This window comes from Choloepus didactylus, chromosome 5 (genome assembly GCF_015220235.1).
Source record: "Choloepus didactylus isolate mChoDid1 chromosome 5, mChoDid1.pri, whole genome shotgun sequence".
Classification (NCBI taxonomy): Eukaryota; Metazoa; Chordata; class Mammalia; order Pilosa; family Megalonychidae; genus Choloepus; species Choloepus didactylus.
Window position 1 is genome coordinate 148,753,505 of NC_051311.1, and position 15,776 is coordinate 148,769,280.

At 41.0% G+C, this 15,776-nt stretch overlaps 1 protein-coding gene across 5 annotated transcripts in view; it reads right to left on the reverse strand.

Moving 5' to 3' along the window:
* Positions 1-9,779: 9,779 nt before the first annotated feature.
* Positions 9,780-15,776, reverse strand: part of VPS41 (VPS41 subunit of HOPS complex) — a 194,022-nt gene continuing 188,025 nt past the window's right edge. For all 5 annotated transcript variants that reach the window (XM_037837118.1, XM_037837116.1, XM_037837117.1 and 2 more), the window contains one exon: positions 9,780-15,437. In XM_037837118.1, coding sequence (XP_037693046.1) covers positions 15,357-15,437 — 81 coding nt within the window. In that variant the 3' untranslated portion in view covers positions 9,780-15,356. The remainder of the gene's footprint in view (positions 15,438-15,776) is intronic.

Below are 15,776 nucleotides of genomic sequence, written 5' to 3' on the forward strand. Positions count from 1 at the left end.
AACCCAATCCCAAACACCCAAATCAAACGATCGGAGGAGACACAGTACTTGGCACAATTAATCAAAGGACTACAGTCAAAGAATGAGAGCATGGCACAGGATATAAAGGACATAAAGAAGACCCTAGAAGAGCATAAAGAAATTGCAAGAGTAAATAAAAAAATAGAAGATCTTATGGAAATAAAAGAAACTGTTGGCCAAATTAAAAAGACTCTGGATACTCATAATACAAGATTAGAGGACGTTGAACAACAACTCAGCCTCCTCGAGGACCACAGAACAGAAAATGAAAGAACAAAAGAAAGAATGGAGAAAAATATCAAAAAAATCAAAATGGATCTCAGGGATATGATAGATAAAATAAAACATCCAAATTTAAGACTCCTTGGTGTCCCAGAAGGGGAAGAGAAGGGTAAAGGTCTAGAAAGAGTATTCAAAGAAATTGTTGGGGAAAACTTCCCAAACCTTCTACACAATATAAATACACAAAGTATAAATGCCCAGTGAACTCCAAATAGAATCAATCAAAATAAACTCACTCCAAGACATATTCTGATCAGACTGTCAAATACTGAAGAGAAGGAGCAAGTTCTGAAACCAGCAAGAGAAAAGCAATTCACCACATACAAAGGAAACAACATAAGACTAAGTAGTGACTACTCAGAGGCCACCATGGAGGTGAAAAGGCAGTGGCATGACATATTTAAAATTCTGAGAGAGAAAAATTTCCAACCAAGAATACTTTATCCAGCAAAATTCTCCTTCAAATTAGAGGGAGAGCTTAAATTCTTCACAAACAAATGCTGATTTTGCCAATAAAAGACCTGCCCTACTTCAGATACTAAAGGGAGCAATACTGACAGAGAAACAAAGAAAGGAGAGATATAGAGAATTTTAACAGACATATATAGAACCTTACATCCCAAATCACCAGGACACACATTTTTCTCTAGTGATCACAGATCTTTCCCCAGAATAGACCATATGCTGGGACATAAAACAAGCCACAAATTAAAAAAAAAAAAAAAATTGAATATATTCAAAGCACATTCTCTGAACACAATGGAATACTAATAGAAGTCAATAATTTTTGATTTGTAACTCCACTATTTACTTCCTACAGGATATACAATACATAAACTCTAATGACAAATCAGTGGTTTTGGACTCAATGTAAAATATGTAATTTTTGACAAGAACTATATAAAGGTGGGGGGATGGAGGAGTATAGGAACATAGTTTACAGGTCCTATTGAAGTTAAGTTGGTATCAAAGAAAACCAAGATTGTTATGGATTTAAGAGGTTAAATTTAAGCCCCACTGTAAACACAAAGAAATTATCAGAGAATATGACCATAGAGATGAAAAGTAGAGTATGGGTTATGAGAAGTGGGAGAAGGGGCAATGAGAAGTTAAGAAATGAGTGTAGGGTTGCTGTTTGAGCTGAAGGGAAATTTCTAGGAATGGATAGTGGGAAGGTGATAGCATTACAACATTCTAAATGTGATTAATCCCACTAATGGAATGCTAGGGAGGGGGTGGAATGGGAAGATTTAGGCTGTATATGTTTCCACAATTGAAAAAAAAAAAAAAAAAAAAAGTCTAAATAGATGACAATTGAATGCCAAGGATGACCCTGGATGGGATCTGAGGATGGAGGACAGGAAGCTCAAAGGGACACAGTTGGGACATAAGGGGGAAAAAAAGGAAATATACAATCTAAGCTTTGTATCAATGTTGAATTTCTTGAAATTCTTAGCTGCGTTTAACGGGATTGCATAAAAGAATGTTCTTGTTCATGGGAAATGTATATGTGAATTATAGTGTTTGTTCAAGGATGTGGGCAGCTTGCTCTCATATGTTCAGAAGACAGAGCAATAGATGATGGATGATAGATAGGGAGGGAGGCAGGGAGGGAGGGAAAGAAAGAAATGGTGGTATGACAGCATGTTAAAGTTGATGGATCGGGGTATCGGGGGAGGGGGGTCAGGGTATGCTGTGTATGGGTTTTGTATTGTTTTTGCAACTGTTCCTGTAACTTTGAATTTATTTCAAAACAAAATTAAAAAAAAAAAGTTGATTACCTTGGGATTTGGGTGATTACATGGGGCACTTTTGCATTTTCCCAATTTTCTTCAATGAAAACAAAATTGCTTTTATGATTAGAACAAAGTCTACTGAAACACTAGCAAAGAAGAAATTCCAACTGGAAAGGAAGACAGGGAGGGTGAAGCTATGGAGTAAAAGACTTAAGACACATCACTCTGACCTTATTACGTTCCTGATTTGAAGAAAATAACTTTAAAAAACATTTGTAAGGTGATCGAGCAAATGTGAACACTGGATATTTGATGACAAGAAATTATTAATTTTTTAGATATGATGAGACAGTAGTTACGGCTTAAAGAAAGTTATCTTTTCATGATATATACTTAAGTATTTATGAATGAGACGATATGATGTGAGGGATTTGCTTTAAAGTTATACAGTGGCATAGGAGGAGGAGGATAAGGGTATCGTTGAAACAAGCATGGCCATGAGCTAATAATTATTGAAGTTGGATGATGGATACACAAGTGTTCCTTATAATCTTCTCTTTATTTTCATGTATGTTTGAATATAGTCCCATACCACCCCACACACCACAGCAGCCCTGTGACGCCCAGAAAGGGGCATCGTGACAGTGGGGCTACCTTAGGCATTAGTTCCTGGACAGCCAATTTTACTCCACATTTCTCGGGTCTCTGGTTTCGGAGTCAAATCTCACTCCATCCTCTTGGACCTCATATTTGAACCAATTTAATCTCTTGATTCTCATTCTTCTAATTTGGTCATGGGTTTAAAAAATGATTTCTCTGTCTCAGCCAAGAGCCCATTGGTCCGATAACCTGGAAAAATATTCTCCTTGCAGGGCCTCCTTTCCAGGCCCACAGGATTTACTCCCTTTCTTAGCTCTGAAAGGGTGAAATCAGCATCTCTTGACTTGAAATGCTAGTACTAGAATGCTTCCTCCAGTTACTTTCTGAAGTCTCTTGCTACGTTGGTGTGAGGGCTTTATGCAAGTTTGTGCTATCATCCTGAGGAGACTGTCAGCCCTTTAAAAGTATTAGTTCTCTTTACGTGATCAGATCCTGCTTGATAGAAACTCTTTGCTTAATATATGTTTCTTGAGGGTGGAAACTCTTTTAACCCTACTGCACAGCAAAGTACCTAGAGCACAGTAATCTTATAAATGTGGGGACATACAGACGGTGGAAAATTCTTGGGAAGTCCCCCCACCCCCACCCCCCGGTAAATAGGTTTACATGTATTATTTAAGTGTATTTAAAAAATTCACTTTAACTCTTCCTCCCATGCCCAGTCTCCTCCCCACTCTCAGTCTGTGTGATCTGGATGGGAGTGACTCTGTTCAATGTTTCCAAGTGTGTGCATGTGGAGACACGGAAGGTTCCCTGGCTTGATAGGTTATACGGGGAGGCAGCCACCTAAGCTTTGGGAGCCTGAAGGTGGGCACCAGGCTGGGAGAAGGCCAAAGCTTTGCGTGCCTGAAGGCAGGCACCAATGCAGATAAGGGTAAAGTCGCCGGGCTCCTTCCGTGCTCCTGTCTCCCGCTCCTGCTGTCTCCCGTCTAGCCCCAAAGACATTGTCCCTTGAGATCAAAGACATGCAATCACACCTTATGGCTTTAGAAAAAATACACCCTCCCTGAAATACCTGAAAACAGTCATGTAGGAGACTACCTTGTATGCTATAAAAACCTGTAGGAATGAGTAGAATAAAACTTTCTTTTGCATGAACACAGAGATGGAGTCGGCTCCCTTCTTTCACATGTGCATATGGACCAAGCTGGGCCAATCACAGTGAATATAGGGAATTTTTTAGAATCACTGGAAAAGAAGGGCTCTTTCCCCTGAGCTGTGCCTCAGGTGGACTGTAAATGCATTTCTGGGATAAATCTTAGCTCAAGTCTCTGGAAGCCAGCATGTTTTTTCCATTTAGGAACTTCACCATTTGTTACTGAAAAAATGAAGTCTCCATTATTTGTGAACATAAAGAAAAATTATATTCATAAAATCTTAGCTGAGGATGCTGCTAGTGACCAGGCTGCTGAGGTTGTTATTAAAGTCATCTTTCTATATTAAATGACTATTAGACATTGTAGGCACTTTGGGAAGAAAAGTGCAATCCAGTATCTCCCAGTGACTTTGAAGGAGTATCCTAACTATGTATTAAGAGAGCAGCCTTGAATACCAGGACATCTAAAGGTTATGTGGCTGGTAATCAGAGATATTTCAGACAGGAGTGGGGCTGCTATTGAGGTGTAAAGAGGAAAACAAGCTAGAAAACAAACAATAGTTTAGTTTCTTTGTGGTTCTTCCATGCTATACATCAAATACAATGGCGCTTCTGGGAAAGTGCCAATTTCACGAGCACTTTTTGGATGACCATGAGGCCAAATGATTTTCCCCTGCTTGAGCCTGCTTCTGGAATTGGCCTCCCAAAATGAGAGGACTAGAAACAGCCGGCCTTCAGCAAAGTTGTGCCTGCAACCTTTAGGAGCATTTACATCAACTTTTGGGAGCATTATTGGAACCAACTGTGTGCAAAAGCACCTTGTCGGGTGCCGAAGCACAGGTCACTCTTTAGCTTTCATTCTTCATTTTATTCCCATCACAGGATGGCACACTGATTGGGTGGGGAAAAAAGGTACAGCATGAAAATGTAGAGCCTGGCATGGTAAAGAGTGATACAGACCTGCTTACAACTCCTGACTCTGCCACTTTCCAACTTAGACACATCATTTCAGCTCTTTGGGTCTCAGTCAGCATCTTGGTCAAATGAGGATAAAAGCACATACCTAGAGGATGATTATAAGGATTACAGGAGACAATATATGCGCCTGTCAGATAGAAGTGAACTTGAAGGAGCATCCTAACTCTGCCTGAAGGTACAAGCACATAAAGGGTCATCTAAAAGCAGACAGAAGGCACACAGCTATCTTTGGTGGCATTGCCTTCTTCAGAGCTGCTCTTGTCCATTCATTTATCTACCTACAAAACATTTATTAAGCCTTGACAATTTGAAAAACTCTTCAACAGGCCCTGAGGGATACAGAGTTCACAGCCTACTGGAGCAAATGGATACTTAGGTAACCATGATATTCTATGCCAGAGAAATGTACAAGGTGCTTTGTAAGCACAGAAAGGAGATGGGCAAATTCTGAGTTATTTTGGACCTAGAAAATCCAGAGGCTCCAGAAAATAGCAATTTTAAGGAAAGTGAGCCCCTTAACATAACTTCTCTATCATCAAAAAATAACAGCTCATGAGATGGTTTTCTTCATTATACACTGTAAAACTCCTTGACCTCCGAATTCTAAGACCAGTATTTCCTCTCCTTCTCCCCTTCTTACTCCCTTTCTTCCTCTTTTTCTTCTTCTCTTTCTTTTTTTAAACATCTCCAAGCACAGAAAGGATCATGCCTGATACTCATTTTGGGACTATGTAAAAGCCACAATGGTGATAGCTCTATTCTTAGCCACCTGGAGAGAGAGAGGAAGGAGAGACTGAATGAAGACCAGCCCAGGATTAGGCTTCTACAGAAGCTAACACACTTCTCCATCTTGCCTTCAGCTACTAGATTTGGGTCTGAGTAGAGTAGAGCTGATGCAGGGTCCACCCACTGTTATCCCACCCATCAACAAACAGACATTTGATGGCTTTTATAAATGTTCCGAGGCAGTTAACTAGACACTGGGGATAGAATTAAGAAGACATTCTTTGCATTCTAGGAATTTATAATCTCATGGGAGTTAAAAATTAAATAATTCCAAGGATTCGAAATTCTTCAGAGAAGTTCAGTTTCCTGTAAGAGCCACTTGACAGAGAAGCTAGCCTCATCTGGAAAGGCAGAGAAAGCAACTCAGAAGATGTGATGGCTAAGCTGAAGGATGTGCAGGAATCAGCTAGGAGGAGGGATCTGGGGGAATAGCCCTCTTTTCCTTCTTGCTACCCACCCCCCCAATATTCCTAAGCTGAGCCCAGACCCCATTCCTGCTTGTGGAAGAAAGTGGCCCCCACTCCTTAGCTGACATTATTCACAACTGAGAAGCAATGTGTGAGAATGCACCTCAAAGTCCTAGCTCAAATACTGATGCATTGCCCATCCATGTGGTAAACTGCTCCAGGGAGCCACGGGTTCTTTGGGCTCAGCCGTCCATTTCTCTGGAAGTCAGCTGTGGGTGGCAACTCCTCGAGGAAGTCAACCTTGTCTCCCCGGACTGCATGAGGGTCTCTTTTTCAGATGGAGAGGGCCCTGGTCTCACCAGAGTCCCCAAGGCCCAGCTACAACTCCATCTTTGTTGCAAACTTATGACCCTTCTAATAAAATCTTCATTTTGATGAAGCTTGGTTTGAGTTGGGTTTCTGTCAAGAAAGAGCCCTAATGCAAAGTCATGCTACTGAATGTCTGTAAAATTAGATGTATATCATGTAAATGTAAGTTTTCATGTAAGTGTTTCTTTATTGAAGCAGAAAGAATCTTAAAGAAACTAACAATATTAAAATGAACTTTAAATTAGGGTAACATCACCTATAAATATTTTACCAAGCTCTTAGAAACATCCGCTTTAGAATTTTGGAATTAGAAACTTTGTCCTTGAGCCCGTTCTACTCTCAATTATACATTTTGGTGGCACCTTCATACCAGGCAACCAGAGAAAAGAGTATGGTAAATAATACCTGGAGAAATGACAAGACATGGCATTCTGGAAAGAGATCCATCATGACTGGGCTGGTGGCACCCCTACTGTTTATCAGAAGTTCAGGCCGGGGTCTTTGCACAGCAGTGCAGCTTGTTCCTGTTGCTGACCCAGACTCCATCTATAGAATAAGGGATTATTATGCACTAGCTTACTTGTTTGCCTTTTAGGAAAGATATAAAAAACAAAATAAAAGAGGTATTGACAGCTCTGTAAGAACTAGTATTGTTATAAGCTGAATATGGATCAATCTGGCAAAAAAATAAAAGGAAGCTGCAAAATGTTCAAATGGAAGAGACAGTGGATTTGTCTGGGGGGAGGACAGGAAGGACCCTGTAATGACATGGAATTCAGCAGCCAGCCAAAGACGTGGGTATTCAGACACAGGGCAGATGGGTACAGGATCGTAGTACCAAAATAAAATGTGAGAGCCACTGATTAAATCCTGTTTCCAGAGGATCATATATGTGGTGAAGGGAAAGGAGCCTCAGATATCAACTACCCTAACCTGCCACCCAGAGTTCACAGATGTTTGCCAGCCTTGGCTCGAGCCAGTCCCTCTCCCTCCAGGGTCATGACTTTACAGAGACACACTCACCTGCTGTTGGACATCTGCAGATGTTAGAAAGTTCTCTGATGTTGAGCTTACACCTTCCTTGATGTAACGTCCACTGATTAAGCTTAGCGACTGGATTTCTGAAGTAACATCAAAGAAATCTCCCCCCCTTTCCTTTCCGCTTTCTACATTACCAACCTCTAAGTTTTACAATTTAATACTGCCCTCAGTTTCCATGTATTTAAAATAATGTACTACATAATTCCTTGTTTTTTAAGTAGTATGATTGCAAATTCTCTCTCTCCCAACTACTCCTCTCTACTTTGTCAAAATACCTTTTTAAAAAAAAATACCATAAACAAAGTGCTCCCACCTGGAGAATGGAGAACACTAATTTCTGTGTATAGGACAAACAGTCCAGTAAAATGTCACCCTAGATTTTTTTAGCAGCCATTCATGGCCCATATTTGTAGACAAGCAATAGCTACCAGGCTAACAATTATTAAGTACTTGCTGTATTAGGCATTTAGTGCTGCATAACAAATCACCCCAGAATGTACCAGCTTAAAGCCACAGGTATTTATTATCTCATACAGTTTCTGAGGACCAGGAATACTGTCAAGGATCTCTCAGGAGGCTGAAGTTTGGGTGGGACTGCAGACTCTGATTGGACAGGAGCTGGAGGAGCTGCTTTCAAAGTCACTCATGTGGCTGTTGGCAGGGGGCTCCTCGCCAACCGCAGCTCTCCCTGGGACTGTGCACAGCAAGGCTTCCCCCAGAGCGAGTGATATCAGAGAGGGAGAGGAAGAGAATGAACATCCAAGATGAAGCTGCAGTTTCTTTTATAACCTAATCTTGGAAGTGACAGACCATTGCTTCTGAGGTCTACTGGTCACACAGACTAATCCTGGTACAATAAGGAAGACTACGAAGGGTGTGAGTACCAGGAGGGTTCGTGGAGGCCGTCCTGGAGGCTGGTATTTATCAAGTGCTTGCTATGTGCTAATTACTTTTCAGGTGCTAATACTAGTGAAGCACTTTACATGCAACATCTCACTTAATGCTCATATCCTCCTCCAAAGTAGATGCTATTATCATCGCCCTATTTTACATTTGAGGAAACTGAGGCTTAGAAATGTTAAGTACTTGCCCAAATTGTTGCTTAGTAAGTACCAGAGCAGGGATTACTGCTTAGGTCTAATTTCAGAGCAAAATGTTCCTGATTTTTTACCAAGGTCTCTCCTTTCATTAGATCTCCTAACTAAGCCTCTCCTAACCTATCCTTATAACAAGAATTTTTTTTTCAGCATAATTACAGAATTTTGCATTTCACCTCTATTAAATTTCACCAAATTCATTAAATATGAACAGGTAATTTTCATTCTTGATTGTATGATTTGTGATTACCTTTAACCCAGATTTGTGTCTTCTACAAATCCTCCTATTTACACACAGAACATGATGTAAAACAATCACAAAGAAACCAGGATGCACTGCTCTGTCTATAAAACAGGATACAATCAGGATTAGAATAAAAACCTGGTGAAAAAATGGATGTAGTTTTAGAACTAAAATTATCTAAAATATCGAAGATACAATCTGCATTCCATAGCAACATTTTATAAATTTGGAGATAAGTATGCAACCCGATGTGGCTGAGGTTGTCCAGTCAGTCCACAGAAACTGATATAAAATTGGCTTGAAGCCTTTATCCAATTGCTCTTTGGAAAGACCGGTCTTCTCCTGACATTTCTGCAAATTCCAGGGTTGTTATATTCTTGTTACTGTGGCTCTGACCACCTGTTCCCATTGGATTTCAGCTCTTGTCTCCTGCGGCGGCTCACTTCTCTCTGCTCTTTAGGGTCTGGGTGTGGAATACAGCGTCTCCTTTTCCCTAAAAAACTACTCACAGGTGACACTGTTTACATAGCAGACTTTACTGAACATCTGAGGGAGATGGAGGGGTGTGGCATCAATGCAACATAAAACTGAATATTAATCTTTCCTTTCCTTTGATCACCCAGGTTCATACATTTCTTGGCCTGATTTTTTTCTAAAACTCTCACTTCTTGATTCCCCTCCCTTTAGACAGGGCTCTGGGCTAACTTCTGCTACTCTCAAGATTCAAAAACTTGCTCTGTTTAGCAGCAAGGAATTTGAAGAGGTTTGGAAGTTTCAGTGTTCCCTTCTGACCTCTTCAACCTGTTTCTCTATCCTCCCACCAGTCTCTAGAAGTGGAAGTGAGCAGTATAAAGATTTATTCCACACCGCCCCCCGCCCCCCTGCCGCACTGGGTGAATGAATTACACCATTTCCCTCAGAAAGCAGAACCTCTAATCAGTTTTGGCTTGTCACATTATTTTTCTCATTCTGTTACACTTAGCATTAAACCATTAGTACTGAGTTGGAGAAAGGGTGCCATACCTCCTAGATTGCCAAGGACAGTCCTGGTTTCACTTGTCATCCTGAAGTAGTTTTTTATTGCGCTCCCTCTTGCTCTCAAAATGCCCTGGCTTGGATCATAAAATACAGGATCACTTTAATCAAAGAGCACCTGACAGAATTTCAAAAATATATGACTGACACATCGACATCAAAGCAAAAGGGAAAACAGGTTATCTGTTAAAACTGAGGCAAAAAGCTAGATTAATTTTGGAAAAAATGTTTAGCTTGATTCATTTGAATACATTGACCTAGTCAGGCATTTATAGTGTCTGAAGATAAGGGCCCTATGACTGTGTCTGGATCACTGGACAGTGATGGTACCCCCCCCACCCATCAGATATCAAGAAAGATAAATCATAAAAGCTACCCAAGCAGGCAAGGCTCCTCTCCACTCTCCTTCTGCCATATATACCAACACTTGTTCCTAAGGGAAGAACCCCCCACACCTAGAGGGAGAACAAGGTCTTGCTCAGTGTGTCAAGGGGTATTTACTGAGGGCCCTTTCTGTAATGTGCCTTTGGAGATTCTAGGAGATTGCTTTCCTTTGAGGAGCAAATTATTTGAGGAAATAAGACTTGCAGAGAGAATAATACATCAAATAAATAGCTTTGTTATGTCTATGACACAGGCATGGGAGGTCAGAGAGCAAACTGGTTTAGGTTGGGAGCAGAGTATGTTGGGGAAGAAGACATGGAGATGTTAAGATGTTAAGCTGGACCTTGAAGGGTGTATCAGAGTTAAGTTGATGAGGAGGAAGAAAAGGAGAACTGAAGATATGGGGAAAAATGTACCAATTGAAACATCAAGCACTGTGAATAGCAAAGTATCTGGCACTTGATTGGATCAGCCTGGAATGAAGACTAATGTAGAAGCCGGGTGGAGAATGCATCAGAGCAGCGAGGATGCTGGAGGTAGAAAAACTGGAGAGGAATTGATCACAACCCATTCAAATGCTAGATTAAGAATCTGGGTCTGGAACAATGACAGTGAGAATGCAGAAGAGAGTATGCTGCCGAGAAAAGAGGACAGACTGGATGGGGGAGAGAGGAAAAAGAGCATTCAAAGATAAGGTGAACTTGAGAATAAATTGTGCCTGCTCTAGAAGAACGTAGGCAAGTAAGACTTGGTTGATGGTGGTGGTGGAGGATCAAGAGGGAGGAATATGAGCAAGCAGAGGTGATGATAGGGTATGCAGAGGAGACTGCTCACCAAGAAAGGTCTACATTTAGAAGTCATGCCATGTATGTGTATCAATGAAGTGGGGGTGGGTGGGGGAAAGAGATTGGGTTGATTTCTGTTCATTCAACATATACTGTCAAGTGCCTATTTTGGGTCACTGTAGCATGTGCTGCAGATACAAAGATGAACAAGATACATTCCTTGCCCTTGCTGGACTCACAGTCTACAGTATGAAAGAGACTTATAATAGACTTTGGCAAAATGATATTTTGATGTAATTATCAAGGTGGGTTGTTTTTTCCCCGTGAACTTTCTGCTATTGCTCCCTTGTTCACTGTAAGACAGCAAGTAGGGAAGTACAATTCAGCAGAGAAGGAAAACTAAATTGTGTTTTCTAAGTTCCAAAATAGATTCTTAAAAATTTAGTCAACAGTTTTGCAGGAACCTCAGCCTTTTGAGTACCAGAGCCCAAGGTTTATACCGAAAATAATATGTGATAATATGAGACAGTTCCACTCCTACTTTTACCCCCATGACTTATTTACACTTACTATACCTAGGTATAGGGTATAGTGGAACTGAAGGAGGGTAAAAGTATGGGACAGAGACAAGCTGAGGGAGGACAGAGCTGAGCAAGTGCCCCTTGCCCTATACCCCAGGGCTGAGTTCTGGGATTTGAACAGGATAGAGATAGACTTACCAGGCAAGTTAGGACCTTCGGAAATAGAAGTTACCCTTCTTCCCACACCCTTTGAGAGGTGACAAGTCTTACAAAGCAACTTCCTACCTCTCCCTCATCGCATCTCAAGCACACTTTTGGGCAATAAAGATCAACTTGTTCTGAATTTCTCACAGCACCAGAGCCACAAGGCAATTCATCCACAAGTTTCCTGAGCCCAAAGAGTAGCATAGCAGGAGCTGGGAGAGGGCAGATGGACTGAGAGGGTTAGTGGTCAGGAAGGGTTGTGGGTAGGTTAGGGCAAGAACTGAGGACCGGGGCTAGCTGGGACTGTAGACACCTAAGACATGCCGGCAGTAGGTTTAGGTGATGGAAGGCTGGTAGGGATCATGCCATTTCAGCCAATGCCAGCATGCAAAGGTCAACTGAGGGCCAGCTGCCTCCTTCTCATTCACACTCGGGCATGAGACCACCTCTACTACCGCCCCTAAACTTAGAGGCAACCCAGAAAAGGGGGGCCCCTGAATAAATTAAAAAGTCTGATTTTTATCCATCCATTGGGTAAAATGTAGACTCAACAGAGGACTTAAAATGTATTCTTTTGCAGACCTGAGTTCGTGAACAGAGTGTACCTGCTACATAGACGACTGCAATGTCCGGTGACAGAGGGAGATCGATCCCTGGGTGCTGTGTAAGGACAAGGGCTAGGTCTCCTACCCAGTCTGCAGAGGTCAGAGTGGGAAGAATCACATCTGAGACGAATCTTGAAGGATGAAGGCTAACAGCAAGTACAAAGGTAAAGAGAACTGCAAGGAAATTCTATAATGGCTGGAGTTCAGGGAATGACATAAATGAAGTGGTAAAGTTAAATGCAACAGGTTGTATAGGTCAAAGGCTGAAAGTGTTTTCACACACAAGAGCATGGGGATTCCTGAGGGTTTGGAGATAGAGAATGACAGACCATGTTTCATTTCAGAACAACCACTCTGGCTGCAATGTTAAGAAAGGACTGGGGAGTGGCTATGTCTGGGAGACCTGCTCCTGAAGAGCTTTTCATTCTCTCTCCTGTCTTGTCTTTACTAATATCACATTGATTCTCCTCATAACAAAACATGCACTACATGAGAAAAGACATTTCTTTCCAGATTTTATAGAGCACCATTCAGCTAAGAGTCCCAGGAATGCGTGTGTGGGAAGTGGAAGTTATTCTCAAAATTGGTGGAGTTTTAAAAGCCCAAGTCTTGATGATGGAAAACGGAATAAATTAGTGTAATATTTAACCAAGAAATATCTCCTACACACTTATGTAAACATATGCCTTAATTTAAAGTTACTGAGACTGAACTTGAAAAGAAACTGAGAAATGTGTATATTTTTATTTATATAATGTTTACTTAAAAACGATTCACAATGCTTGGGCAGCTTTCCTCAGATCGAGGTGGGGGGCAGGGGTTGGCGGTTCTCGTCACAGCCCGGATCTGTGGGGTGGCTTTGGAAGTTGCTCCTGGAAGCTCTCCCTATGGTCTGTTTCTTCAGCTCTCCCAATGATTCCTTAAGGCATCTGATACTCTATAATAAATCCCTTTCTGCTAGCTAGAGTGGGTTTTGTTTTCTACACACTGACAAATTAGTACTTTAAATAAAAACGATCAAATATGTAGTGGTTAAGGTCATGAACTTTGAAGTCTGGCAGCATGGGTTTGAACTCTAGCTGTAGCATACCACTTACCAGCTTCTTGATCACAGATAAGTTGTCTAACCTTTATGTGCCTCAGTTTACTCATCTGTAAAATGATGATGACGATGATGATGACAATGACAATGATGATGACTCCTACCTTCACAGGGTTCATGTGCTGACTTAATGAGATAATTCATGTAAAGTGCTTACAACAGTGCGTGATACACAGTAATTGCTCAATACATATTACTATATTGAAATAGGTAATTCAACAATATAACAACCAAATTCATGAAAAATGTATTGAGAACTTCTCATAAGCTCTCAAAGATGAACATGCTTAAATGAGCATAATATCCTTTTAGCCAAAAATAAAAGCAAAATAAAACTGGTGTCACAAAATAACTTTAAGGAGAGTATATGAAACATGCACTTTGCAACTACATTCGTATTCCCCAATAAGTGGAGTAGCTCTGCATTTTATAGTTGCTTCAATAGGTCTTCTTTGTGAGATGTTTTATGACAGAAGGGTTTCTCTGGCAAAAAAAGAAAAACTGGAAACTAGCAGTGCAGCAGAAAGAACACTAGTCTTGGAATAAGGAGACACTGGGAGGGCTGAGGATTCTAGGCCATAACAACAAAAGAAACTTACAGTTCTAAATATTTAAGACTAACAGAAAATGTCCATTGTTCACTAGCATGTATTCTTTTTAACTCCAGTTCAAAGACACAAACTGCATTTCTTATGAACTCGGCCGTCTAATTTCTTAATTCCGGAGTTAGGTGACCCTGACTTAGCATCTTCTACATTTTGGTTTCTTCCTCTGTAAACCAAGGTATGTCCTATCTTCTTTCTGAGGATGCTGTGAGAATTAAATGAGATGCCGCTTATGTAAATGGTTTGGTAAGTCTGGGAATCGATCTGTGCTCAGTCCACATTAGCCAACTGACCCTCCCCACACAAAGACAGAAGCATAAAGCTGCGATGACTCCTGTTTATGGGACTAGGAGAGCAGGAACAATGAAGGTGTGTTTTTCACATTTTCACAAACACAAGAGGATGGTGTTATAACCAAAGACAGATGACATCAATAACTGTAAGACATTCACAAGTTTAAATTCTCTCCCTTTCTTATATGCTTTTTGTGCCATGAGAGAAAAGGAGGCCCTAAGAAGGTTAGAGGAAGTTTCATTATGGCCATCCTTTGGCAATGGACAGCCTATTTCTCCTGACAAACCCTCAGATTTTGTAGTCACTCATATCTTCCCTACTATTAAAAACTAACCACCACCCCTCAAATTCTAAGGTGCTGAAACTCTTCTATTCCTTATGAGGGATCAGAAACTCAAGACAGCAGTTACTTAGTCCAGTAAGAGCAAGTCTTTCACAGTGAAAAGAGCTAACAATTATTCAATCAGCAAATGCTGCGTACCTACCAGGGCCAGACACTTTGCAGTTGCTGGGACACACAGAACATGGGATCAGTGAATGGAGAGCTGCATGACCTCAGCCAGCTCGTGTTATTCCCAGATGTTAGTAAATGGGTAAAACTTGCACAGTTTCATTAAATGCCTACCAAGAACACAACTACAGTTGATGACATTTTACGAAAGCCAAACTCAGATGTGAGCACTGTTGCCAGTGGACTGGATAGGAAATAAGGAGCAGGCTGCAGGGAGAAGCTTGCTGAGTGAGGTGCATCTGCCATGCTCTCAGGCAGCTGGGGCTAATTCTCAATAGTCCACTTTATGGTTCAACAGTTTTAAGTAGGGTCTAAAATATTCACCTCTACCTCCTAGACTTATGAGAGCCAGACAAATACATGATGAAATGTCAACTGTGAGCCCAAATATTTCAGGGCCTGGGAAAAGCCCTATCTTCTTTAGCAACTGCAATGAGAAATCGTTCGGGCATAAAGAAACTTATTTTTTTATAGAGTGTGACAAAAACAAGTACAAATCTCTTAACAGCACTGGTGTCAACAAATGCTTCTGTTGTTGCCAAAACAGAGTCTTAAAAAGAGTGGTGAGGAAGAGATTGACAAGCAGAATGGAGCTATTTTTTCATCTCCAAAATTGCACTTCCTGGTCCACGGTTCTTAGCACTGCAGATGTTGCAGAACTGCACAGGGGAGTTCTAAAAATGTAATTAAAAACAACAGATTAGAAAACATGTATGTTTCTCTCTGTAACATTAGTCGGGGGCTGGGGAGAAGGCGATGATTATTTCTGGTTCACAGAGGATTCGGTCTAGACCAGTTGTTATTCTGTGGCTCAGATGGCATCCCACAGCAAAATAAGACTAATATGACCTGGGGGAACATATGCCTTGACACTAAAAATTAATAGCATCATGATGTAAAAATCAGGTTGAGAAAGTTATACCACCTATAAAATCAGTCTCTACTGTATCTCACATGGATAAAGCACAAGAGTCATCAATTTTACCTAATGAATTCACTTAAATGATTATGCC